A 26,429-nucleotide genomic window follows, 5' to 3' on the forward strand; every position below is an offset into this window, starting at 1 on the left:
ACCAACGAGCATCTGGAACTGGTTCTGGACCATCTGACAGATATTTCTTATCCATTGTGATATGCTTGTATTACATAGTTTTCCTCTTCATTGGTATATAAGAAAAGTATTCATAACTATGAAGATTAAATGGGTCTCAATTTTTCACCTTGATTTATCGCTTTAATTCTGTGGATGGGAAGAAAAATAGGAAACAAGTGAATAATGATGAGGGCACACTCTAAAAAATAGCCTAGCTTGTAAAAAAGGTTATCTGAACAAAGCAGGGAATACGGATTGGTTGGGCAGTATGAGCTGACACCTCTGCTCTCGTGCTGGGGTCCCTCTATGCTGAAAGGAAAATACTGTAGCAATATATGTGGTAGTTAGAAGCAAAAGCTACACAGGGAGCAGGGACTGTAAATAGTGACTCGAATACTAGGGACTGAGGAGTACGCACGATCTGGAAAGGTGGAAATAAAACCAAGTGATAAATAGGAGGATGGTAGGTTGTTGTTTTTTAAATAGAATTGCAGTTACTTAAAACTCCGTGTGTATGCTTGTGGGGGAGATCTCGGAGAGGAGGGGATGGATGGGAAATCCTGTTGTGGTAGAGTTGGTAGTGTCTTATCCCCAGCCTGTTTGGACATTCGCTGGCAGGAGAGGGGGCAGGGATAGGATGTGTTAGGAGGCTGTTGGGTATTATTAGAAAGACGTCAGAATTTCTTCTCCAGTCTTTTATGTCAGAAGAGATGGGCAAGTGGCAGAACCCAGTTATTGGAATGGAAGTGATGGTACACTTTTTAAAAAATCCAAATTGCCAATTAAACAGCTGACATTGTTTATTCTAGTTGATTGCGGGGAGAATTTATGCATTTTGAATAGAATTATCATTTGTCACTGTACTTTGAATAGAGATGTAAGTAACGGGTTCTGGATTCTAAAAAAGGAAATGTTAATTAAAAGACAGCTAGCTTGTGAATTTTGCTAAAATAGAGAGCTAAGGGATTTAAACTCTAGAGCTTCTTTAAGCACAGGCCATAGAAAGAATTAAGAGGACTGATCAGTGCAAAAAGAGCTGCATTGTGGAATATGAATCAGCATGTATAAAGTGAGAATTGTCTGTGTCCAGCTGAGCTGGCATGGCTGGGAGGAAGCGCACCTTGGGTGATGGTAAAGCAGCCTGGTATTGAGAATGAGTGAAGATTAAGTACACTCTGGTATCTTTGTCATATCAAGACTAACTCTTGGCCTCACTGAAAACTGAGATGATGAAGACTTCTATAGGGATGAAACCCAGATGGCCAGTAGATCTTAGGGTACTCGAATTTCATTTTACAATAAATGAACTGGAAGCAGACTTGAGCTGAATGCCCAATGGAGGAGGAATGTGTAATGGGAGATGGGGGTTAAGACAGGGTAATTTTCCGCCATGGCTTGCAGAAGTACTGGCATAGGAGGTTGTTGCCTCATTAGCAAGTTTCAACTGGTATCGTGTGACTGAAAGAAAGAGATACTGTAGGGAGCATGGATTACTTACTAAGGTGTGACTTCAGAGTTGTTTTGGTTTTTTTTTTAAATAGAAAAAATACTTTGAAAGAAATTATCAAATATTATAGATACGGTGGGAAGCTGTATGGAATACAAAAGCTGTTGATTGATTGCATTGGGTTAGGTGAGTGTTGAGAACCCATTTCTCTTGTGACGAAAATCAGATAGATATCCTCTCTTGATCTTATTGTCACTAGTAACTTCCCCAATGCATGTAATGTGATGCCATTCATTATCCTTCCAGAGAAGATGATACCTGGTGAGAAAGAGGTTTAGTTAAGCAGAGGTAGGCACTGTCAAAAGAGCAACTTAGAATCACTCTGATCTGCAGTCAGTAGAGTTGGACAAGTCCTTGTTTTCTTTAGTGCAGGCAAAATGAAAAAGGAACTTGCATATTAAATATGCTGATACTGAAGGCAGACATCCTCCCAAGGTGATGGGGATAAAATGGAGGAAGAACCAGGTGGCCTTAAAAGACTAGGTGATACAGGGCTGAAATTGAGAGTTTCTTCTAGAGATGTGCAGTGTGGCCTTACAGGGTATAGTAGGAGTCTATAGGTAAGAATGATGGAGGAGAAGAGAGATTTGGGTGTGCTTCTTAATTGCAGCAGGGAAGTGTGACCTTGAAGTAAGCTATGTTATAGGATGGATGGGGTGAAGTTTTTGTAGTAGATAATAAATGAGAGCTAATGCAATTGTATATGGAACTTTGGTAAAATTTCCATGTGCTTGCCACTTGTATTCCAGAACTATCAGTTGAAACTGATGAGGATTGCTGGTCTCTTTTTTTTTTTTTCATTCACAAAACTGTTTCCACAACTGTCCTAAGAATGGAATATCTGGCTCTACAAAATAAAAACAAAGAACCAGTGATGTCCCTATGCAAAATACATCAGCAAGAGACACTGATGTGGGAAGAGGGCTACAGAAAAGAGGAGGCAGTCTCAGTAAAAAAAAAAAAAAAAAGAGAGAGAAAGAGAGAAAGAACGAAAAAAAAAAAGTGAACATTTGTCAGTAGACCTTCTGGTAATTTAAAAACTTATGTTCTGAAACAGGTTCCAGTAAAAAATTTAGAAATTATTTGCTTTGCTTCCATTGCATAAATTGTCTGTACAGAATTTAGAATTTACTATTTTTATATTGTCAGCCAAGAAGCTAGTGGCACTCTACTGAAGAAATAACTTGTGTGAATATTTATATTAACAAATGTTTGATGTACCACTGTCTGTGCTGTCTTGTTTGTGGCTACTAAACAGACCTTTCAAACTGTCTCTTAGGTTCCTGATGTCATCAGCAGCATAAGACAAGTCTCCAAAGCAGCACTGAAAGAAGATGCCAAACCAAGTAAGGATAGTGAAGATGCCTTCTATGACTCTCAAAAATTTGAGGTCTTGTACTGTGGAAAGGTGACGGTGGCTCACAAGAAAGCTCCCTCCACACTAATTGATGATTGCATTGAGAAATTCAGCCTTCATGAGCGCCAGCGCCTGAAACTATTAAATGAGCAGCGGAATAACGAGTCGAGTTTGGACTTACCACTGTGTGAAGGAAATGTGCCAGCTTCTCCATTGGATAGCCCATTTGAGGAGCTGGACAGCCCGGATAACACCGCAGGGCATGCTGCGATGTTTACAATCAGCAGCCAGACCAACTTGACCAACCTGGCCAGCACTCGTGGCTCCTTTCCAGAGCGAATTTTAGAGGACTCTGGCTTTGACGAGCAGCAAGAGTTTCGCTCCCGATGCAGCAGTGTCACTGCAGTTATGCAAAGAAGGGTTCATGACACAAATCTGAAAATACAGCCACGCAGAAGACATGCAAGTGCACCCAGTCATGTTCAGCCCTCCGATTCTGAGAAGAACAGGACAATGTTGTTCCAGGTGTGTGCTAGGATGAGCAATTTCATGTTGGTTTTGCACCCTGTGCGTTTTGAAGCTGGGACAAGTTTTGCAAGATAAGTAGTGCGGATCCAGTATGGTGTCATGATTTGTTGTAAATATTTATGTATCTGTTCATAAATGATTGCAACACAAGTAGCTGAATTTTCTTAAGGAAGTCACCTCAACTCATGAGCTCAGGTAAATTTTAAGAAAAAGGAATTACTTATGGAGTAATTACTTACAGGAGCAGAGTTTCTAGGGAAATAATTATTTTATATGCAGTTCTGGTTCATCTGTATTGGTGAGATCTAGGATACAGCTGAAAAAAGTGAGTATTCTTTCAAAAAGACTTCCAAGTGAACAAATCCTTTTTTTGGTGCAATTAAAAAGAAGCTCACAACTTCACGTAAGGCTTTCACAGCCTTATGTTTGAGCCAGCCCCTCTGTGATAACTTGTACTGTTCAGCTTGTCTTTCCCAGATGAGTACTCAAACGTCTCTGCACTGAAGGCTTCTTCCTTCAGACCTCACCGTTATTTCTTCTCTTGCCTGAAGTGCATTTGACTTCTTTAGAGCTTGGATTGAGAAAACAAAAGGACACTTAAAGGAGGTGACCCCTAAAAGAAAAGGTCTTTGGACCTTAATATAACAGGGAGCTAGATGCCTGCCTTTTTTCTTTCTGTTTGCTTTAAAGATCATTCTCGCCTTTTATTCTCCTGGGGAAATGCTAACTGAAGTGAGAATGCATTGCCCTTTTATAAAGCCACAGCTATCACTAGTAATGAAAAGGATTTAGCGGAGAAACTCTCCGAGCTCTATGGAATTAAGTTCCATACTCTTGAGAAGCAGTTTGGGAAAACTGAAAGATAGTTTGCTGCAGAGCCTACTCTTTCTCATCCCGAATTATAACAAAACCAAAAAGTATCACCTTAAGATCATCATAGTTTCTTAGCTGATCTGCGGTATAGTTTAGAAAAAAAAAAATCGACAAATTGTGGTTTTTATTGCAGCTTTTAATTTAGCCACATTGTTTATTGAAGGTTTTAACATTGTCTGTCAAACGTGATCTTTGGACCAAAATAACTCAAAAAGAAAAGGGAGGGGGGGGGGGGAAAAGCTGTTGTCTTTCCAAGTCTTTTTCCTATTCAACTGTGTGTATTGTTCTTGCTGAAATATTCTTATTCAACATAGGCTGAATTATGGCACCCTTGTTCCTGCTGAGTAAGCTGTTGTGCTGAAGGTACTCCATGTGAACAAGAAAGGGCTAGATCGTGACATTTTTGTTGCTGTTAATGTTATGCCTCCAAGACAGTCATAAACTAGACTTATTTTTTTCCCCTCCTGTGCCACACCCCCCTATCCCACCCCAGGTTGGAAGGTTTGAAGTTAACCTCATCAGTCCGGACACCAAATCTGTTGTGCTTGAAAAGAATTTTAAAGATATCTCCTCATGTTCTCAGGTAAGCATTAATAAGAAGCAACACATAGATATCAGAAGAGAAGGAATTTATTCGTTCTTCATCTGGGTTGTCTTGCTGGTCTATACGCAGCAGAAGGAAAGAAATGTAGAATTGTTTTTCAGCATTCTGTGCTGTTTTCCTTTATTTGGTCTCAAAGGCCGTTTTTTAAACAGTTTATCCTATCTAAATTACTGTGAAGGAAAGTAAATTGCTGGTTTACCCCATTGGCTCCTTAATTTACAGGAAAAAAAAAAAAAAAAAGGAAGGTAGGATTTTGAGCATTTGTATCTAATGTATATACAAATCCTGCATGATGTTTGATACATCAGCTTCTTTGGGGAGTACAGCTGAAGAAATTGGATATTAAACTGTGATTGCTTCATGAACACGTGCAGCAACCTTGAAGTACTGATTTGCCTTCACAAGAGTGAGAGCTGTTATTCAGATTGGGGCTTTCACTCATCTCGTAGCAGCTTCAAGTAGATACTGCACAAAAATAATGCAATGCCATTCCCAAAGAGCTTAAGTACAGAAAAGATGAGTACAAAGTACCTAGTCTGAGTTGTGGTAGTGGCAACTGATCATTGGTCAGAAAACAAAGTATAAACTGTTCTGCTTTGGGAGAGCATTGGATATACTTTTGGAAGTAGCTTAATCTCCATTTAGGATGCTCTGAGTGTGCTGTCTCTGAGCAGCTAAGTTCCTCAAAGCCTCTGGACCGAAAGGAGGGGAGCATCAGATCAGCCCTCCCGACAAACAGCAGTTCGTCTGCATCCTTTCTTCTGGAGAATATGGCAGTAGATGAACCTAGCTATGTCCAGTAATAAATAAAGTTATAAAGTTAAACGTCAGGGCTGAAGGATTCACCTTTCTATCTTGCTGTTGTTCAGCAGCTGTTACTTCTGGCACTTTCTGTTTTGAGGTCTTGTTTTACTATGTTACTCTGTCATTTGCCATGCACATGCATCACTTCAGGCCTCCTTAAACATGATTATTCTAGTTTAAAGTACACTTCCTGGCATGCTCTAAACCTGCACTTCACCCCCAAGTGCTTTCATTTTAATGCTAATAACAAATCTGCTCTTGCATGACTGTGCTACCAGTGCTAATACAAATTAAGAACTGGTCAGTACTTGTAACTCAAGTGGAGTCTTGAGCTACCAACTAAAGGTCCAGGCCCTTAAGTTGAGTCTCCTGTTAAACTACAGTTTGTATTGCTCTCAGTAGAGAGAAAAAAGGCAAGTGCAAATATAGAATGGGACAGTATAATCAAACAAAGATGTATTAACAGCTTTATAATAAATACGGATCAAAAAGATGCTTAAAGCAGTGGTACGGAAAGCAAAATTTGCAGACAGCTTGAGTCTTCTCCCACTTTGTGGGTGTACTTTGCTGAATTAAAGTGACACTTCAACTTTACGTACTGGGCTCCTGGGTTGCGTGTACGTGCTGATAATAGTCAAACAAAGCAGTCCTAAGCGGGGACAGCCTTTTCTTTTGCTGACTTTAAAACGTGGTGGAGACCAGCAAGACCATGGCAGACCTTCAAGGCCTAGCTTTCCTTCAATAAAATAACTGTGTACAGTAAACAGTGTTAGGTCGTGCCGTGTGTCGGGCTTTGGAGGTGGAGTTCTTCACCTCTTCACTTTCATTTGGAGCAAAGCGTTATTTTGCATGCTTGAATAACTCAACAGGCACTAACAATACTGTGGGGGGTTTATTGCCTTTTTTTTTAATACAAAATGGCTACTTTAGAGAAGTTGGGAATTTTTTTCTACGCTCAATAGAAATGAGACATTAATTTGTTCAAGTCTAAGGATTTGGTTGCATAAACCTCATCAGTACTTCTTTTAAGAACTCAGTGCTAGCCACAGGGCTTCTCTGTTGTGGATTTATAGGGCAGTGATTTACTGTGTATTGTGAGACTGCAGCTTAGGAGTGTTTCTTCTTCTAAGCTTTGCAAACAATGAAAAGGAGATGCTCTCTTTAGCTTGCATTCTGGGTTCTTTTAGTCTGGTCTAATAAAGGTATTTTTATTCTATAGCTTAAGTATGGTTGATCTGCTGCATTCAGTTCATTATCTGCGCTCCATATAATTGTCAAAGCAGCAAATATAATTGATAATAAACCCCTGTGTGTGCTGTCTAAGCTCAGGTGTCAGACAGCTGTAGAAGTTTTCTTGTTGCAGCCTGACTGACCTTGAGGAAACCCAGAACAACAAAAAGCTTTGCTCTTTTGGCATGACAAGTCTGGCCACCCTCTTAAAGAAATGTGATGGAAGTACTGTTAAATGAGGAACGTACTGTGCTATTTATGCTTCAGTGGTGCACGTGTCACATCCATCTCCCCCACAAACGTTCTCCTGTGGAGACTGAGAAATCGGACAGCAGTAGACTTGTTCAGGCTCTGTCAGCAGTGAGGGAACTGGCATCTCACTGAACCACCTTAAGTAATTATGGTTTCCTTGCAAAACCGAGGGCAACACTTCACTGCTACATAGGTCAACTGATGTGTATGCATCTGTTCTTTTTCATTTTATGCTTTTGAAGACTTCATGTGTCACAGGAAAAATGGGTTCAATGAAGTCAGGATTAGTGTGGACTATGTGCCATTTGTGCCATCTTAGACGCCCTGTGCACCTTTGTTAAGTTTCGTTTAAGTAGCACAAATGTAACTTTTTTGGAATTTTGTTTTTAAAAACTACAGCGTGTAGTGACAATATGTTCAGTCTTGTCACGTAGTGCATTACCAGTTTTGTCTAGAGTGTTTTCTGTAGTGACAAGCAAGTTGTTTTGCCTCCTTCCCTCTTCCACGAGATAGGTGTTTTCTTTGGAGATGGATCCAAGCAACCGAGTTCTGCTTTCTGTTGTATTTGAACTTGAGGGGTTAGGCTTTCTTTAGAAGAAAATCTACTATTGGCATATTCAGATGATAAAAACATTGGCAAAAGCTTTAACAATAGTGAGTCATGTTCCATGAATTGAGACTGGGAATATAGTGCTTCTTAGGAAGCAGCTCTCTGATCTTCTCAGTGCTGTTTTTAGCAAGGCAACATTCCTCGTCAAGCAGTTAGACTAGGATCTTGAAAGTAAAACATCAGTAGTAATGTGTAGTAAGTCTTGTAACTTCTGGTATGTAACTCGGTCTCAAAGAATTTATTTAAGGATTTGCTTGGAATTCGGCATGTCACCACTCATTCCTTGCTCTTTGGTGTAGTCCAAGCTGGTATTACAGGAAAGTGAAGATCTGTTGCTACTTTGATGCTACTCCAGTCCCATGTTTTACCGTGGGCTCATTACATCAAGTTTTCACTGCAGAGACAATTCCAAATACAACCTAGGACTCTTTTGTTCGCTTCCTTGAAAATCCAGTTTTCCTAATGGAAGGCATTCAGGTCCAGGTCTATTGCTGTGTAACTTTTGTTTTGATTGTGTAAAGAGCTTTATGTAACTTTTAAATGCAAAAAGCAATTTAAAAGAGAACTATTGTAGTTGTGAAATCGATAATTAGGAGTATGCATTTACAGTTTCTCAAATTTTTGTGTTGGTGTCTGGTAACTATTTTTAGGATCATTTTGTAAACTAAACCTGTTCATAAAATAGTCCACTAATGCTGTTTTTAAAACTCTCTTAGGGTATAAAACATGTTGATCACTTTGGCTTCATTTGCCGGGAATCGGTTGAACCTGGGTTAAGCCAGTATGTTTGCTATGTGTTCCAGTGTGCAAGTGAGTCCCTGGTGAGTATTTGTTAATGATCCTAACTTTTCCATCGGAGGATGTCTGAGGCATTTCCTAAACCATGGGAGTCTGTGTTATTCTGCTGTGTCAGCTGAGCCTCAGTGGTCACGTCTTCTCAGGTATGAGACCTCAGTGGTGAACGTGAAAATAGGCAATAAGAAATGCATACATTCTGTTCGTATATAGCCGTATCCTGGTACTCTGCATATATCAATAACAAATAGAAAAAAAATCCAGATGGATGAGTTCACACATGCAGACTGTGAGCATATTTGGGCTCTATATTTGACTGTAACTCTTGCATTTCTAATTGTTGAGATGCTTGGTTCCCCATTAAACCTGTAATTACATGTATTGAATCAGTAACAAAGCTAATGATAAAACCTGAACATACTTTTCAGGGTAGGGTTTAAACTCCTGGCCTGATCCTGCCTGTGTCTTTAGCCTGCACGTAGCTTTAGTATTTTCCCTGTAGTCTGTTTTGTTCCTCAGAAGAAGCAAATAGCATCTGATCAGAGAAGAAGAAAACCATATATGTGGATGTGTGTAACTATGAAAAAGTCCATTGGACATTTGATGAAGTATGTATCAATTCATTAAAGTTCCAGGTGCCAGTGTTTTAACTGATACAGGTAGCTTAATAATGTGAGGCACATACAGGAAATCATTAGGCTATTACATTTTTATTTTAAAACTCTGATGCTTTAAAAGAAATTGATTTCTGTTCTGAAACGTGTTTGTTCCTGATGGCTGTGCTAACAACTGCTAACTCTTTTTCCGCTAAACTTGAAAATCACTTCTGTAGCTAGCTGAAAATGTAATTTGTTAATCCATTGACTAGCTTGAGAGTGAATAGATTTATGTCAATAAAACTTCAAACAGCTAACAGCCCTAGCTGAGGCTGCACTTTTATCAAAATGGGAGCTTGTTATGAAATCAGCTCTACCTTTGTACTAGCAGAAAACGTTACATGTGACCTATTGATAAATCTGACCATGCATAATTCAAAGACTTAAAATGTGGTGGATAAAGAAACCATGTATTTATGAACCTCTGATGCGGTACTGATATGGGTATGCCCACATGGCAGTATGAAATGAACATTCCTGAGCTGTTTTCAGATGCAATCACTTGGACCCCAGTGACAGTGTGACTGTGGCAGGGCAGAGTTGTAAAACCTAATGCTGTCCGGATTCTGTGCTGCCGGGCAGGCTATGTTGGTAGTTTTCTGATGTTGGTAGTCTTCTGTATATTTGTTCTGAACCTAGCTACGTTCTGTGCTACAGTTCTCATGATTTTAGTGTAGTCATAATCCGTATGCTTAGCACTGTTCCGTGGGTCTTCCATTTGAGAGGCATTGTTGCCAACTTTTAAAAATTATCAGTCTGTATTGCAAGACTGATATTCACTCTTCAATGCCCTGCTTTATTGCTAAGAAGAGAGAGCACCCAGGAATTACCGGTAGTGCTGAAAACTGTGGGTTTTTAAAAAACAAACAAAAAACCCAAACAACAAAAAAAAAAACAAACACAAAAAAAACAACCAAAATAACCCACAACCCTAAACATATCAGGGCACAAACTAACTCAGATTTCTACATTCAAGTGCCTTTGCCCCCACCCCCTCACCCCCAAAATGACAGACCCTCAAAAAAGTCTGTATGATTTCAATGTTAGACTGTATGATTTTGGTCTCAAATATTTCAGCTTTCTTCTTCCTGCTTATAAAAAAGAAACAGGTAAGAGCAAGGACCTAATTGTGAAGTAGAATACTGATTTCTTTCCTAAGACTGTTGTCAAGCTGTTGTCTCCTTTCTATAGTAATGCAAAGACTCAAGTAAACAGCTTTTAATAAGCAAGGTATTCCCCGAAAATACAGACAGGGGAGCTCCAAGTGCTTTGTATATGAGGTCTGGGAGTGTATTTGAGTGAGTGCAAAGAAATGCTGTCACCTCGACTTTTCTTAAACGAAAGTTGAGCTTTTCCAGTGCTGGTGTGTGGGAACGTAGCACTGCCGTATTTGTGGCAGTGGCAGAGGAAAGACCAAGGCAGGCCGGCAGTACTTAAAGTATAAGTTGATGGTTAAAGATAAGAAGCTAGTAGCCTGGAGAAAAGCGAACTGCTGTGGGAAGCTCCTGTCTGCCAGCAGGATGGGTCTGTGGGGTTTTGTTCAAAAATGGCACGGCAGTGGGAGGAAAATTGTTGGGAGGGAGCATGTGCATTTTACAGGAGAAACTTGAAGCTAAAGAAAAAGAAATTAATGCTTTTTATTTAGCCAGCATATGTTCAAGCCAAAAATTCCCACTTGCAGCTTCTTAAAACAGTGGCTGCCTGCCCAGTAGGCTTGAGTAGCTGCAGTTAGATGTTCAAAATTACACTCTCTGAAGTAACAACAACTTGAAGATGGTGAGCATCCACAGAAAAGGCAGAAAAGCTGTGAATACAGCCTTCATCTCTTTAGAAGGCAGCAAACGGGTTTTTTTGATTGTAAAGCACCGTGTGATTTATAAATCTAATTTGATGTATGTCATGCATTTTTGTTTATATACAGTCTTTTCCCTCCTTCCCTTTAGGTTGATGAGGTAATGCTTACCCTGAAACAAGCCTTTAGCACTGCTGCAGCTCTGCAAAATGCCAAGACGCAGATTAAACTGTGTGAGGCCTGCCCTATGCATTCATTGCACAAACTTTGTGAAAGAATTGAAGGTAGCAGCTGAGTTTATTTTCTAATTGTGTTTTTCTGATTATTCTAGAAGAATTTTACTGCATCTCTTAATTATGCCAACCATGCGCTTTCAACTTAAACAATGTAAGAACAGAGAGAAAAGTATCCCAATAACCAATTCTTACCATTACTTTGCACTCTCTGTAATCATGTGTAGGTGATAGCAGTAACGATATTGCAACTGAACATAGTATAGCTTGTGTTATAAATACATGCTCTTTCATCATTGTACCTCTCTTAAATGTTAAGCAGAGCAGAAAACCCAACAGTTCCTCTTTCGTTTTTTTTTTTCTGAAGATACATTCTTTCAAAATAGATCATAAAAAGACAGTTGTGATCAAAAAGGGTCTTGCTTTCTTGTGTGTTCATTCTTGCCTGTGTGGGGCTTTTTCCTTCTTTGTGTTTATTCTCTTACACACTTGAAAACCTAGTTCTATTATGGGAAACAAATTATTAAGTTAGGAGGTTAATATGTAATAAAGAAATTTAAGGCAACTACCTGGCTTCAAATATGAATACACAAACCTTTGTAGTTTTTCTGGAAGTGAGGTATGCCAGAACATACACAAAAAGATCTTAGAAGATAAAATGTTTTTTTTTAAAAAGTTAGTAGCAGGATCCTATTTTTATAGTCACTCCACTATGTCTCCTTGCAAAGCATCGTGTACAGAAAAAGCAATTATGGTACACTAGTTTTGCATCTTCTGGTCTGGTGATGATGGTGCTGATAATTGCCAGTTCTCCCATTCATTAAAAGTCACTATTGCTACTTATCTCCCTCTGGTGGATGAAAAGCAAAGTATAAAATCTTAGTGGAGTGAAGTTCTGTTAGGTTGCAACTGGTATTTTCCAGGTTTACAACAGATACTTGGAAGTGATAAAGCTTAACTGGGAAAGTCTTCTGTCAATGAAAAAATACAGAAGCTGCTGTATAAGGCAGTGTAAGTATCTTGAATACAGGTACTTGCAAGCCTGGGATAAGTATCCAGTATCAAAATAAAATCTCTTCTAGGGTAACAACTTGAGTACCATAATAGTAGTTTCAAAACCTTTGTACTTAGTGACTGAAAGATTTCTTTTAGTGTCCTTTTCTTTTTATCCATCTGCTTTGTTTGGAGTCTAGAAGTTAATCATAATCACACCCAGGGCTTCATGACTTTGGAAAGTCTTGATCTGTCCTGATTGCAGTTCTCTATGAATGATATCTACCTTGGATGGAAACAACATATATCTTCATCTGGTTCGGGGTGTGTGTTTTCCCCACATTTTTTGTAGTTTTCTAGAACAAGCTTTGTGAGCAAATGTGTGCTTTATTGAACATCAGAAATTCTTTCCTTTATTCTTACGGCTTTTATGCTGCTCTGTCTTGTAAGTGTCTTCAGTTCTCTGGTATGACCTATACCCTACCCTTCCCTTGTGTAGAAATGCATCTAAACTTTTCAATTAAAAGCATCTGAAAACTTCTGAGTATCTTGGGCACTGAGTATCTTTCCAGTTATATCCCTGATCTGTTCCTCTCTTCCTCCTCTCCATACAGTTATCAGGCTTCCATCTTAGTGATCTCTTGGTACTAGGACAGAAGACATCAGTGAGGTAGGGAGCACAACCTTTTGCACAGGAACCAGCCACTCAGCTGCTGCTAGTTCTGTTCCTACTGCTAAAGAAAGGAGATGAAACCATGTGGTTTAGCAAAACTTTGTATCATGGATACTGCAGATATACAACGGTCATGCGTTAAACTTGTATAAACTCAAATGCAAGCTTATATCTTCTACTACCACTTTTTCAGAAGTTTTTTTGAGAGATCATTTGAAAATCTAGATGCTTTAATGTTCTGTTCTTTTCTCAGGACTCTATCCACCAAGAGCCAAACTTGTAATTCAGAGACATCTGTCATCACTAACTGATAATGAGCAAGCAGACATTTTTGAACGTGTTCAGGTAATACATTAGATGCTGTTGTCTCAAATGTGGAAAAGACTACAATAAGATGGACTAGACTTTTTTCTTTTGGTTATGTTTGTTTTGTTACATAGTTGATCTAGAATTATATTATTGTTCCACCAAACATCATACTGAAATAGCATGTTCCAACTTAACCTCATGTGTGATACACTGCTATCGAAAACGTTTTTGTTCCCAAGTCTGCTGAGATGTTCTGTGTTCATACCCAGGGTTTGGGTTTTTTTTTCCCTGAGTTTAATTCTTCATCTGTAAATGCATTTTCCTACTTGAAAGTGATGTGGGAATGAGTTGAGAGCAGGTGAGAGATGGTGAGATATGAGCAGATATCAAAGAGGTGGTTGGTATTTGCAGAAGCTCTCTTTTGACTTATTCTGAGGCAAGAGGTGTAAGCAAGTGTACTCAAGCAGATGAAGTATACAGTAATTTAGGCTTCCGAAGGCTGCGCTCCTCTCTAGCTGCCTGAAGGGAATGCCTGTTAGGTTTTTGTGAGTTCCTTCTTCTGTTTATAAGGCTATACAATGGCAGACAACCTTAGGAAACAAAATGTGTGGGCACAAGGCTCCCTTCTCTCCACAGCCTGTAACATTCTCCATATGGAAAGCTTTGGTCTATTTTGCTCAGGAGCACGAAGGCACACAAACAGTGGTGCAATTTGACACACTAATAGTGCACTCTAGCATCTGGCGTATCAATATATTAACTTCAAAGAATACATACACATGGAAGGAAAAATAAGCAAATCATGACTTGAAAGACAACTTTTTTCTTTTCTTTGCTGTTACTGACAGAAAATGAAGCCTGACAATGACCAGGAAGAAAATGAACTTGTGATCTTACATCTACGCCAACTCTGTGAAACTAAGCAGAAAACGCACATTCACATTGGTGAAGCACCATCGGTAAAGCTGCTTTTTGTGTTATTTTTCTCCCTCCTGCCACCCTATGCAACCTTGAATACTAGCAGGGCCACTGCTAGAGTTCATCAGGGGTAGCTGAAGCTGGGTATTGTAATTGAGAGGACTGTGAAAGAGACGTAATTTGATTTGATTTACAGTGCTTGTTTTTTTTTTTTTTTAAGTTTGGGGGGCCAGAAGGTGGGGGGGGTGGAGAAGGACAACCAGTTATTTCTAGGTCTAGATTTTCTTGCAGTGTGAGGATACGTCTTCTGTCCCTTTCCTTCCTCCCTGATCCCCACTCCCAAACAGTCATTTGTAGGGGAAATAGGGATGATGAAAGCATTGGTTTCAGTTTAAACTATAAACTTACCTAGCAAAGGAAAAAGGTAACAGTATTGTTAAATTGTTATGCTTTTACAAGATAGTCTTTAGGGATGAAATGTGCCTTTAACTGTGGGGGGGTTTTGTGGGTTTGGTTTTTTGGGCATGTAGGGTGGGGTTTTTTTGTTTGTGGGGTTTTTTTGGTTTTTTTTTTTTTTAAATAAAGGCCAAGGGTATGTTGTTCATTATGTAACTTGGTTCAGCTCTAGTCTTTGGAGGTCTGCAATTGCAAAAAGAATTGCCAAACCTGAATTGTGTCCTTGCTTGTTTCAACAGACCATTTCTAACAGTGCAATTCCAGAAAGCACCACTGGTGGTGGCAGGTTTAAACTTGACATTCTGAAAAACAAGGCCAAGAAATCCTTGACTAGCTCTCTGGAAAATATCTTCTCAAGGGTAAGATTAACAACTCGTTGTCAGCAGCTCTCCCAGATATCCTTGACAGTAAAGACCCATCAGATTTTTGGTTTTGGCCTCAGTCTGATAAATACTTAATGAAGCAATATCCCTGTTGTGAAATCTGAGGGTTATAGCTGGGTTGATTGTGACTTAACTGTGCTAGAGAGTTTATAGTAAGGCCATACATGCAGAGGGAAAAAAGGTAACTTTTTCTGAATAATGAAAGTTCGTTGTAGGTGGCAAGTGAGTTAGCTGAGCATTATCAGATGTGTTGCTTCAGAATAAAAAAATCAGGATGGTTGCATGATCCCATAAAGAGACATGCTGTCTTTTTTTGAAAGTGTGACTAAATCTGCCTGCGTAAACTGGAAATCTTTTTCTGTTCTAAGAAGTAACGCCTTACCTCTCGTAGCTAAAATTACTCATACTGGTCACTAAGAATCTTTAGAATGTAGTAATAAAGTTCTTCTTTTGCAGGGGAAAAAAAAAGCAATAGATTTAAACAAAAAAAAAAAAAGTGAGTTGTTCTTCATTTCGGTGTTGCTAGCCAAGCATGATGTCGAATTGCAGATAATTACTGGAACTCTCTTAAATAGCCTTTTAAAGAAGTCTGAATTGCAAGTGTTGCTTAGTGTCCCCTGCTCAGCAGGGAGAGTCCTGAAAGCAGAGAAGAGGCATATAGAGGAGCAACTGAAGGAGGCGGGGTGCCTGGGATCCAGTATGTCGTTACAGAGAAAGTGTGATGAGCTGTGACTACTGGATGGCAAGGTCTAAATATAATTTGGAGCAGTGAGATTAAGTTCCTTCTGCTAGTAATTTTAAAAGTACCATGCTCAATCAAGGCCTAAGTTGCACTTGTCCTGCAGCTTATATGGGTATGTCATGAAGTAACCCGCAAACGTAGGATGCCACAGATGTTCCCTAAAAGGGGACAAAATATTATTTGCCAGGGAGAACTCTTAGAACTGTTTGTGCTTAAGGTTAGATGTGAATTTAACCTAGGACTGAAGCTAGCGTTAGAACTCTCCTGGTCAAATCTGGCCTGCGTTGTGTAGCAAGTTTTACACACCTAGGGACTTGGTCTGAATAGAGGGAGCGCACGCAAAAGAGAGTGATGACAGTCAGAAGATCTGGATAATTTCAGCAGTCTGGAATATCATCAAATGGTGACAGCTACAGTCATGCCTGTGCTGAGTCTGATTTCTTTTCCACATCTAAAGAACATGTGACTGAAAGTGATCTAGCTCTGACGGTGCGTCACTAACCCTGCAGTGGTTGTGGAATAGGTGTATGTCGCTGGGAATAACATAGTAAAGCAGCCCTGCCATATACGGACATACTAGCACTCTGATCGTGTCAAGGAAAAATCATTTAGATGAAATGCACTGCTTAAGTTGAAGAGTCTCTGAAGGGAAACTGCTTATATGTTGTTGTTTTTGATATAGTGTGTTCCTTCTCACCAGAGCCACTGTGACATGCTGCATGTTATAGTATAAGGATCTACACGGTCCATGATTGAGTTCAAGAGAAGTGGACACCCGAGTCTGGGTTAGGGCCATTTTAAGTTTGCTATTTGTGAAGAGGACTTGCTGTTGTGAGGAAGGTTGCCTCATCTTTACCTTGAAACTGCAAGACATCAGGAACAGCAGTACGTTGTAGTGAATCATGATACACATAGGGGTTCATCCCTGCAGATCCATGTAAAGGGTTACACAATGCAAGACCGAGAAAAATAATCTACAGTGCAGCTCAGCCACTAATTATTTGGTTAAAGCAAGCATATACGACGAGTATCTCTGTGCGGGTATACTGTGTGAGGTGATAGTGCCCCTGTACTTGGCACTGGTGAGGCCACACCTCGAGTACTGTGTTCAGTTTTGGGCCCCTCACTACAAGAAGGACATCGAGGTGCTGGAGTGTGTCCAGAGAAGAGCAACGAAGCTGGTGAAGGGTCTAGAGAACAAGTCTTATGGGGAGTGTCTGAGGGAGCTGGGGTTGTTTAGTCTGGAGAAGAGGAGGCTGAGGGGAGACCTTATTGCTCTCTACAGCTACCTGAAAGGAGGTTGTAGCAAGGTGGGGGTCGGTCTCTTCTCCCCAGTAACAAGCGATAGGACGAGAGGAAACGGCCTCAAGTTGTGCCAGGGGAAGTTTAGGTTGGATATTAGGAAAAACTTCTTCACGGAAAGGGTAGTCAGGCACTGGAACAGGCTGCCCAGGGAAGTGGTTGAGTCTCCATCCCTGGAGGTATTTAAAAGATGGGTAGGCGTGGTGCTTGAGGACGTGGTTTAGTGGTGGATTTGGCAGTAATAGGTTAACGGTTGGACTCAATGATCTTAAGGGTCTTTTCCAGCCTTAACGATTCTATGATTCTGTGTGCATACATGTGTTATACAATGACTGTTTCAATAGTTCTTATTCTTTATCAGGCTGTTAAAATAAGCCTAATGGATCGTGGCTAATTCCTGAAGGTATTTAGGCACCAAATACCTATTGGTGTGGTAGGTTTTCCCCTCCTTAAGCCAGCTGCAAATCACATGGTATTGATGTAATAGGATGCTAATCATTGCATGACTTATCATCTTTGGTTTAGAATATATTTAGTAACAACGAGACCAGAAAAGAGATTCATTTTTAAAAAAAATTGGCATACAGCATAGTTAAAAAGATTTAAGTAAAAAGTAAAAGTCAGCATACGTGGGGGAGAGACTTAGCAGCCTTAATCTTAGCAAAATTAGAAATAAGAATGTAGTAACCAGATATCTAGGAACACTTTAAGTGGATGGATGGCTTCTCAGCTAGATGAATAGCATGCAGTGACTTTTTAAGCTACTTGAAGGAGTAGCTGCTCACTACTCACCATAGGGAAACATGCTGGGTTCTGTGCTCTGGCTTCCCTTAGTCCCAGAGGAATGTCGCTTTTTCACTTGTTTGTTTTGCTGGACTGATCTTATTTTTGTCAGGTTTGAACTGAAAACAGGCTGTGGCTTCCTAATGAGGTACCTCAGAAAAATAAATATAACCTCTGTTTGACCTTATGAACAGATTTCTTCCAGCCCATGCTGCAGTAACCTCTTCTGTTGTTGTTTTTTCTGAACCAAAAAGCCCTTCTTACCCTGCCAAAAGTGCATGTTTTTAAAGCTAGTGAGAAACTTCCAACTTATCCTTTGCTCTTGTTTTATTGTGAGGGTCACTGAAGAGATGCTTCAGGCAGAGTATTCATTGGTAATGAGCTTAAATGGGATAATGTACTTAGAGGGCACTCTAAGTCTTGAAAATAAACCTTACCAGGATAAGGTAGGCTAAATAAATACTGCTGATGTTGACAAAACTTCCCCTGTAGTTGCAAGCATACTAAGATGAGCTCTACCTATAGTTTTCCTGAAACCTAGACTATTTTTCCCCTGACAAAGTACTGAAAGCAACTTATTTCAGCAGTTGGAAGTGTCCAACAGCATACCTCACCCATGTTTCATGGGAGTTAGTTTGGAGTGGAAGGTAGTCAAAAGTATTGGGGCTCTGTCACCTCTTTCTGTGAAACCAGATGACTGTTAACAACTTAGGCAAGGATCTGCTAACACTAATTTCTAGAAAATTTGCCTCAGGGTTATCTGCATTATAATTGAAAAGGCTTGTTTGTATCTGGCGCTATTTGGCTGGATTTGCAGCCAGAGAGTATTTTTTCCCCAGTTTTAGTGCTTTCACTGCTTTGGCCGAGGTGGAATTAATTTGTCTGAAATGTCTAGATATGGAGTAAACTCTCTGTTTAGATTGTAGTATGTCAAATGCATCCGTTAGCTGCAGTGCGTGCACAGTACTGAAGTCTGGAGCTTTTCGAACTCTGCTGTTTAAGCCAACTCAGCTATTTTTGCCTCAAACGGATCAAGAAATACTCAGACAACAGAGCTGCAGGTTTAAAACTCCTGGGAGCCAGGGGGGAGAAGATACAGTTTTGCTGGCTAAAGACATCACTGCTTGTAAAATCCAGTGCTTGCCTCATATGAAATGTGTCACGTGCCTGAACTGTCTGGTGTTCACCTGTACAGCTGTTGCCATCTTTGCTTCACCTTCAGAAAAAGAGGAAAAAGACCAGATTAAATTACTCGCCTTTTTTCTTGCAGGGAGCCAACAGAATGCGAGGCCGCCTGGGAAGCATGGACAGCTTTGAGCGCTGCAACAGCCTTGCTTCTGACAAAGTATGTAAGGAGCTTAGTTAAAATTGGCAGGTTTTCATGCGCGGCTGTTAATGAAGTGTAAATATGGCACTCTGCTTCGATTTGAAGGAAGTAGCACAAAGCACATCAATTTACAAAATTCAAATACGAGTTTCTACTGGGAGGCAGAGGGTGTAAGAAAGCTGGCATATATGTTGACCTGAAGCTTCAGCTTTAATCTATTGTTTGATTGCCAGTCCTTTTTTTTTTCTACACTTCCCTTGCTTTTACCAAAAGCAGGGAATTTCTGGTCAGCTAATGCCTTGTTTCACTGACGTAATTAAAAACGGTCATATCTCAACAAAACGAAATGCTCAGAAGGTGAAGAATCCTTTCTGTAAGTAATAGTTGCTTTAGGGAAGTGAGAAGTTTTGACCTAAAACCAGCTGTTGGGGATGCTGTATGGGGGCGAGCGGGCGGAACTCTGTTCACTTTCTATTTCCTGTTTTTAATGTTTTACCTCACGTGAGGGTTGGTTGCTGGTTTTCCCAGGAGGTGAAGATTCTGTTATGGTTTTCCTGCTGCAGTTACTCGTAAACTGGCTGTGTTATAACAGTCTCTCTTCCAGGATATCGCTATGACGGTACAGGAAGTATGCTCGCGATATGTCGAGGAAACTAGCTAAAAGCGGTTTCCCTAGTCTTTTCAATTCCTGTGTTTTCCCGAAAGAGCCAGAATGCTGATCCTGTGAGAGGATGCCCGGAATGATTAGTACGTTGTTTGCATTGCATATACGTTTTTATTCCTCCCTCCTCTTTTTTTTTTTTGAAGAAGGATGCTGCTGGTTTGGAGTAAATTATCAAAGGATGTCTGGTTTTGGTGATAATTAGCATACAATAGGCCATGACCAAGAAGGGGGAGAGGCTTTGGTGCCCCGATGCAGCGCGCGACCCGTGGGGTTAGGCGAGAGCTCTCGTAGGGCGCAGAGCGGCAGGCCTCACTCCGCCAGCACTTCCTTTCAGGACGCTTCGCCGGGCGATTCCCCGCCAGCTACTCCTCCGGCGTCCCCCGTCTCCTCGGCCTGGCAGCCGTTTCCCGAGGAAGACTCGGACTCCCCCCAATTAAGGAGGCGCGCGCACACCTTCAGCCACCCCCCCTCCAGCGCCAGGCGAAGGATAACCTTCCAGAACGGGAGGTCCCAGAGCGTCCGGTCCCCGCTGCTGCGGCAGAGCTGCGTCGAGACGACAAGGTAAGTTGGGGCATGCTGCGCCACACGCCTGCTGTCTCCTGCGATTTCAGTACGCGAGCCTCACCCGTGTTCCTTCTTACGGACGCTGCTTCTGTAGTGCTCTGGGTTTTCTTTATTTATTTTCAGCCTGTCTTCTCCTACTCGGAGTAGTTTGGTGCTTTGCAATAACTCGCTAATCCCTGAATTAGTGATTCGGGGAAGCATCAATCCAGCGAATTGATCATCCGGCTGGATGCTGGCACTGATCTGTTTGTTTGTTTATTTGTCACCTCTGAGCTGAGCCTTTTTGGCAGTGTTGGTAGTCGGGCCCTTTGGAGAAGAGGTCCTCACTGCTTTTAACTGCAGAGACGATAGCCAACGGTTGTGTGCCAGGATGAAAAAGGCAGTGACAGCTTCAAGTGTCAGTCGCTGTGTTAGCCAAGCCCCCGGAGAGTACGTCCAGAATTAATACTGGTGAGGAGCCTCACAAAATGACTTAAGGATTAAACACCTCCACGGAACTGTGAGGCATATGATTTCCCTGTTTGCCTTTTTCCGGAGCTTCCCTCTGTAACTTCTTTCCCCTTCCTTTTTGGAGACTCTCCAGCTATTAACACATAGAATACCGTTCCTTCAGGAGTTCCTTCACTCAGTCAGAAGAGGTCCCCACAGTTCATTGTGGGCCTCTGGTTGTACTTTCTTTCTCTGCCTCCGTCCTGGCCATCTGCAATAAGTGACCATGCAAACTCCAAGACCTTTACAAGATTGAGGCCCAGATAAGCTGAGTTTTTTCTGTTGGAGGAGCACTTTGTCCAAACTACTCATCTGTTTCAATGCTTGGCTGCAATTATGGTTTTTTTTGTAGGCTCTCTCTAAAAATGACTTTAAATAATAATTTCTCACCCATTTGATGTCTAGATTAAAATATCAGTGTGAATGCTGCACCAGCTGGTAGAGAAAGGCAAAAAAGTTTATTCTGTTTAAGAGAGTGGAAGGGGGTGAAGGGTAAGAAACTAGCCTTGAAATAGCTTTGTTACATTGTGTTTCTGAAGAGATAAATAATGTGTTTTTTACTGAGATAAACGTTGGTTATTTTTTTTTTCCACTGACCGTGTTGTATGCAAACAGGAAACCCTGACAGTTCAAACTGAAGGACTTGCTGACTTCACTTCTTGGTAATAACTTTTAAGAAGTCACTGATTAAGTGGCATCATCATCAGATTTTCAGTCAAAACAGTTTGTAACAGCTTGATTCTAGGTTCGGATTTTTCCTTCTTTCCTTTCCTATTGGGGATTAATCAAAAATGTTAAGTAAATGTTTCCTTAACTGAATTAATTTTTATGTCCCCCCCCCCAACACTTGTTACTATTATTAAGTAGTGTCTAACTGCGTAGTAGGACTATCTTTCTTGATTTAAACACTTCACAAAAATGTATTCAAAAATATTGCATTTAAATAATCTCTATTTTCTAATGTGTTCTAGCAATACACATTATTTACAAGAGCAAGAGAAAACTGAAGGGAAGAAACGAGGTGGTTCATGTTATTGGAAGCAGGTTTCTAAGGATATTTTCTGAATGTTTCAGAGATTCTTTTTTTCTTAATTTGCTTTGAGAATAAATAAGGCTAAAGAAAGAAAGTGGTCTGCCTGTTCCGCAATGTCATTAAAATGTTTCTTAAAAGAAATCAGCTGTAACAGCAAAATCAATGTCATCAGGGAAACTGCCCAGTAGTGCACTTGGTACATTTTATCTTCTGGGAAACAAAGTTAATGTAAGCCAAGATGAGGTACTTGGCCAGTATCTTTAATCTGGATGTTTTGTTGTATCCGAATCCATGCTGACCCATCTGCTATCTTCTCTTGTTGCCTGCACAGCCCTATTGCCGGGGTTCGGCGGGCTCTCAGTGAGAGCGAATCTGCGTCGCCTGGTCTCCCCTCCTCTGTCTCTGCCCCTTCTTTCCTGAAAAGCTTTTACCAGAGCTCAGGAAGGTTGCTCCAGCACTCAGAAAGTGACCTCTCCAAGAGGTGAGAGCGTTGTCTCCTGCCTGGTTCTTCGGTGCCACCAGCTTAGCAACAGGATTCTTAGTGCAATGCAGCACATGGGCTCTCTCCCACTCTGCCTTGTGCTCCGGCATTTCTAACAGACTTCCTAAGTACTTGATGGAAATGGGCGAATAGGCTTTTGGCCAAAAAAGCCTGTTAAAAATAGAGGCTTGTCTGCTGACATCTAGTAGCTGTGACCTATTTCTGTTGCAGTGTTGCAAGTCTGTTGCACTGATTTGTCACTTGAAATGCAGTGGTTTTTAGGAGCGTCACGCCAATTTAATGCTTTCTTTGCTGAATGCAAACCAGCATGTGTTGCTGTGATCATTGGCATGTGAAAATAAGAAAAGAGCAGTGTGAAGAGTGTACAGTACTGACGTGGGATGCCTGTGCATGAGGAAGGGGACATGCCACGTTAGCTGGGTGATACTAGCTGTGAGATATTTAGAGAGAATAGGAAAATAACTTCCAATTGAAGAGGAGCAGGGAAGAGGCGAAGATACGAGAAGGGCTTTCTGACATCAGTGTAAAAGACTGAGTGTCTGAATGGAAGTCACGCTTCTTTTTACTGAAAGAATAGGCTCTCCTTCAGGAGGGTGCTTGAGGAAACTGTGTATGGGTTATTTTTCTGAAGTAGGCCTATAGTGAATAAGATGGAGTCATAGTTTTGAACTTCGTGATGGTGTTTTGCCAGTTGCTGGCCTTTTTATTTGTCTTCTGTCAATGACAACTCCTTTTTCCTTCTTCAGTCTGTCCTTGTTCACTGAGCTATACTTGCCTTCCTGGTACTCCATCTCTGAGTGTGGCTCACCCCTAATCATTCCCAACAGAAAACTGTAGAGTTGTAGACGGTGCTTTTGTGACTGTTTCTCCCTGGAAAAATAACAGTAGATTACCAAAAACAAGCGTTGATGAGATCTGGATTCTGAGTGTGTTAGGACTCTAACACATGGGGATTTCAGTTGTATGAGATGGGTGTGGAAGTTTTTAGCGGTGCCTAAAGAAATTTTTTTCACCTTGTGGAGTGCAGTTCTGTTAAACACAGATTAGTTTGTCATCTCCATTTTAGGGTAGGCTGTATGAAATTATGTAGATATACAAATCAATGTGAGAGGCAGTTGACCTAAAGGTGGCTTTAAGGTACAGTTTGGGTTAGTCATCTCTAATACTATATAGGTTAGAATAAATACGAAGTATGTATCATCTCCTTAAGCACACTGTATCCTACCTTGATTTCACTGACATTTAAAGTGTCTCTGGCCTCTGATCTGTAATTGGTGTACAGCATGCAACCAAAAACTGTAGCGTAGACACAATTACAAAACACGTAGTGGGAAATTTCTACAGTTTAGGTCCTTCCAGCAGAATAAACTTGTGTATAAATGGAAGAAGGTGAGACATCCTTACAGGAAGGTGACTACATAGCCTTAGTGGCAGGACTCCTGCTGCCCTCCCACCCCATCCCCCCAGTTCCCCAGCTTTTAGGAAGTAAATGTTCAAATGTCTAGATTGACTTTCTAATAGAGGGATAATGTAGACTAATTATTACTTAATTTTAGGAGGTCTTTCCAAGACCAGTCTTAGCAATATTTCACAGTTCTGAAGAGGGAGTCACTTTAATGTGACCCCACCTTTCTACCCAAGCACAAATGAATAAGGAATGGCAGTGTATGTTTTTGAAATTTGAGAGGAGAGATTGACATCTCGTCCAGTGTAGAAGTAGGCTTTTAATATCGCCTGTTCTAAACCTTGTGTCCAGTAATAGTTACTTTATAAATGAATTGGATGCCTCGGTTTTCCATTCCCTACTACACTGCAGTAACACTACAGTAAGTAGCAGGTGAATTATTAAAGTTGAAATTAAAGAAACTGGTGAGTGCACACCAGGGCTTGCAGACAAATGGCAAAAAAATAACCTGTCTCTTACAGACTACCTCTTATTTGGGTTCCAGTCCAACTTTGTTTCTGTGTTCCCTTCAGTTAGCAGACTTGGTCCAAGCTGAACCAATGCTCAGGTCAGTTTGTACAGGCAGCTGGATCCCATTAAACCTAGTTTTCTGGATTTGGGGAATGTAGGTATTGAGTATTGTACTAAAACTGTAGTTTAATGCCAGCTGATTCCAAGCTGAAATGTCTGAGATACTACTTTTTCTAGATTTGGTTATGCACGCTAGCCAAGATACTGTGCTTCATTATAATGGAGTTTGAACTGTAAGGTGGGGAGATCTTCAAATTAGGGGTCATTCCCAGAGGACCACCCTGTTTCTGCTTAGGTTTCATAGTATGCAAGTTTCTCATACCATTTAATCTTGACTTTGTGCGAAAACTCTTGGGAAAATGGGATCTTGTTAGCTATAGCTCTTGCTGGGAGCAGCTGGGCCTGAACTGTCATGGTAAGGAAACTGCAGTAGCAAGCGTGAAGTGTTGGCATCTAGTTGGGTTCCTGAAGCGAATACAACAAATATCGTCAGAAAGAAGTGCCAAATAAATAATGCTGATGTGATAAGAGTGACTGAGGTAATCCAACTGTCACTTGAACTGGCTAACGGAGTATGAAATATATTGTCCAACTGATGGTGGCTGAAACTCTTTAAACTTTACGTGATTTAGCTTGCAAATTTGTGTCGTGTCATCAGGTTTATGAATGAGAGGAAGTTCAAATCGTGTGGTTTTTCTTGTTTTTTTTTTTTTTCTTTTCCTTTGGCTATTTTTCACAGAGAGGACCATCTTCTATCCCTGATAGGCTCAACATGAGGTGTTCTTAGCATTCTCATATGAGTGCATGTTAGGTTGGAATTGAGCGCAGTGTGGCAGTCCTTTACAATCTGAAGACTGTAAGCTAGTTAACTGTTAGAAACCCAAATTAAAAAGTTTGGTGCATTTTCCTCGCTAAGAATAATCATGGTTACTACGCATCCATGAAGTGTATCCTAGCCACATTGCACTGGAAAAAAATTCTTTATAGTCTGACTTCCTGTATCGTGTAGCTCTGAGATTACACGTGATGCGACAGGCAGCTTTGATGTGCAGGAGCAGAGCCAGCTTCAGTCGGAATTCATTTGAGAAAGATGTTTGACTTGTAGCAGTCAAATGGGCCTATGCAAACAACACCAAGCGCCAGGGTCAGGTGGGGAGCTGTGTGTTAGAAAGCAGCTCTGCTTATTATATATGAGTCTTTTAAGTATTGACCACTGTATAGAAGATGATTCTGATCCATGTTTACATCACACTTGGCATGCGGTCACAAACTCAGACTGATACTAGGATGTTGGACATACAGGGTACGGTGGCTCCCACCTGATTGCAGACATCTTCATCTCAGCTAATCAATGGAGAGAAGTTGGTGTTTCTGCAGCACAGTTGCTCTCATCCTAATGTGATTGTCTTCAATAGTCTGACACTTACAGGGCTGATCCTGCCTATTTATCTACCTTCCTGAACGCTAGTACAGCCAGTTGTGCATGCCACTGGGAACATCTTCATTTAGAAAGCAGGAATTGTGCCCTACAAGTGTCTTGACCTTCATTAAAAAGGAAGCCTCAGTTGACTTGCTAGGACTTCAGTGGCTGTGTTGGAGATATCTAAAGCCAGGAGAAAATAAAATATTCTCCAAATAAGTTCACTATGGTGCAAGACATATCTTTTTTCCTAATGTTTTGGGGGAGGCTGAGCTTTTTGGGTTTCATTCTGACGATCACTACTGTGATGCTTTATGTGGAAGAGAGAAAACAGTAGTATGTTTTCTGCTTTAAGGAATGAACAGTATAGTCAAGTTGGGCATCAACACATTATTAATAGGTGCCTTCAGAATGTTTTTGCTGCATTGTTGATTCCTTTGTCTAGAGAGAAGTCTAGGGTGGAAATGGTCTGCATACTCTTGACTTTTGACAAGTGTGTTGTGCAGTGTTTAATATTGAACACAAGCACACATAAGGATTAAAAAAAAATCCTGCCAACATAGAGGTAAACAAACAGGTATTTGAGAGCGTAATCTGTTTGTAAACTTTCATTTCTGTAACTTCTGGAATTTCT

General features: G+C 40.7%; 1 protein-coding gene across 1 annotated transcript in view; it reads left to right on the forward strand.

Moving 5' to 3' along the window:
• TBC1D4 (TBC1 domain family member 4) overlaps positions 1 to 26,429 on the forward strand; it is a 117,114-nt gene that overhangs the window by 65,823 nt on the left and 24,862 nt on the right. The window contains exons 2-11 of the mRNA XM_087759300.1: positions 2,808 to 3,410; positions 4,780 to 4,869; positions 8,503 to 8,607; positions 11,181 to 11,313; positions 13,182 to 13,273; positions 14,086 to 14,196; positions 14,851 to 14,970; positions 19,092 to 19,166; positions 20,147 to 20,373; positions 22,230 to 22,379. Of these exons, the coding sequence (XP_087615426.1) occupies positions 2,808 to 3,410; positions 4,780 to 4,869; positions 8,503 to 8,607; positions 11,181 to 11,313; positions 13,182 to 13,273; positions 14,086 to 14,196; positions 14,851 to 14,970; positions 19,092 to 19,166; positions 20,147 to 20,373; positions 22,230 to 22,379 (1,706 nt within the window). The remainder of the gene's footprint in view (positions 1 to 2,807; positions 3,411 to 4,779; positions 4,870 to 8,502; positions 8,608 to 11,180; positions 11,314 to 13,181; positions 13,274 to 14,085; positions 14,197 to 14,850; positions 14,971 to 19,091; positions 19,167 to 20,146; positions 20,374 to 22,229; positions 22,380 to 26,429) is intronic.

Source organism: Nipponia nippon, unplaced genomic scaffold (genome assembly GCF_047370975.1).
Source record: "Nipponia nippon isolate SJK-2023a ecotype South Korea unplaced genomic scaffold, ASM4737097v1 scaffold_2, whole genome shotgun sequence".
NCBI lineage: Eukaryota > Metazoa > Chordata > Aves > Pelecaniformes > Threskiornithidae > Nipponia > Nipponia nippon.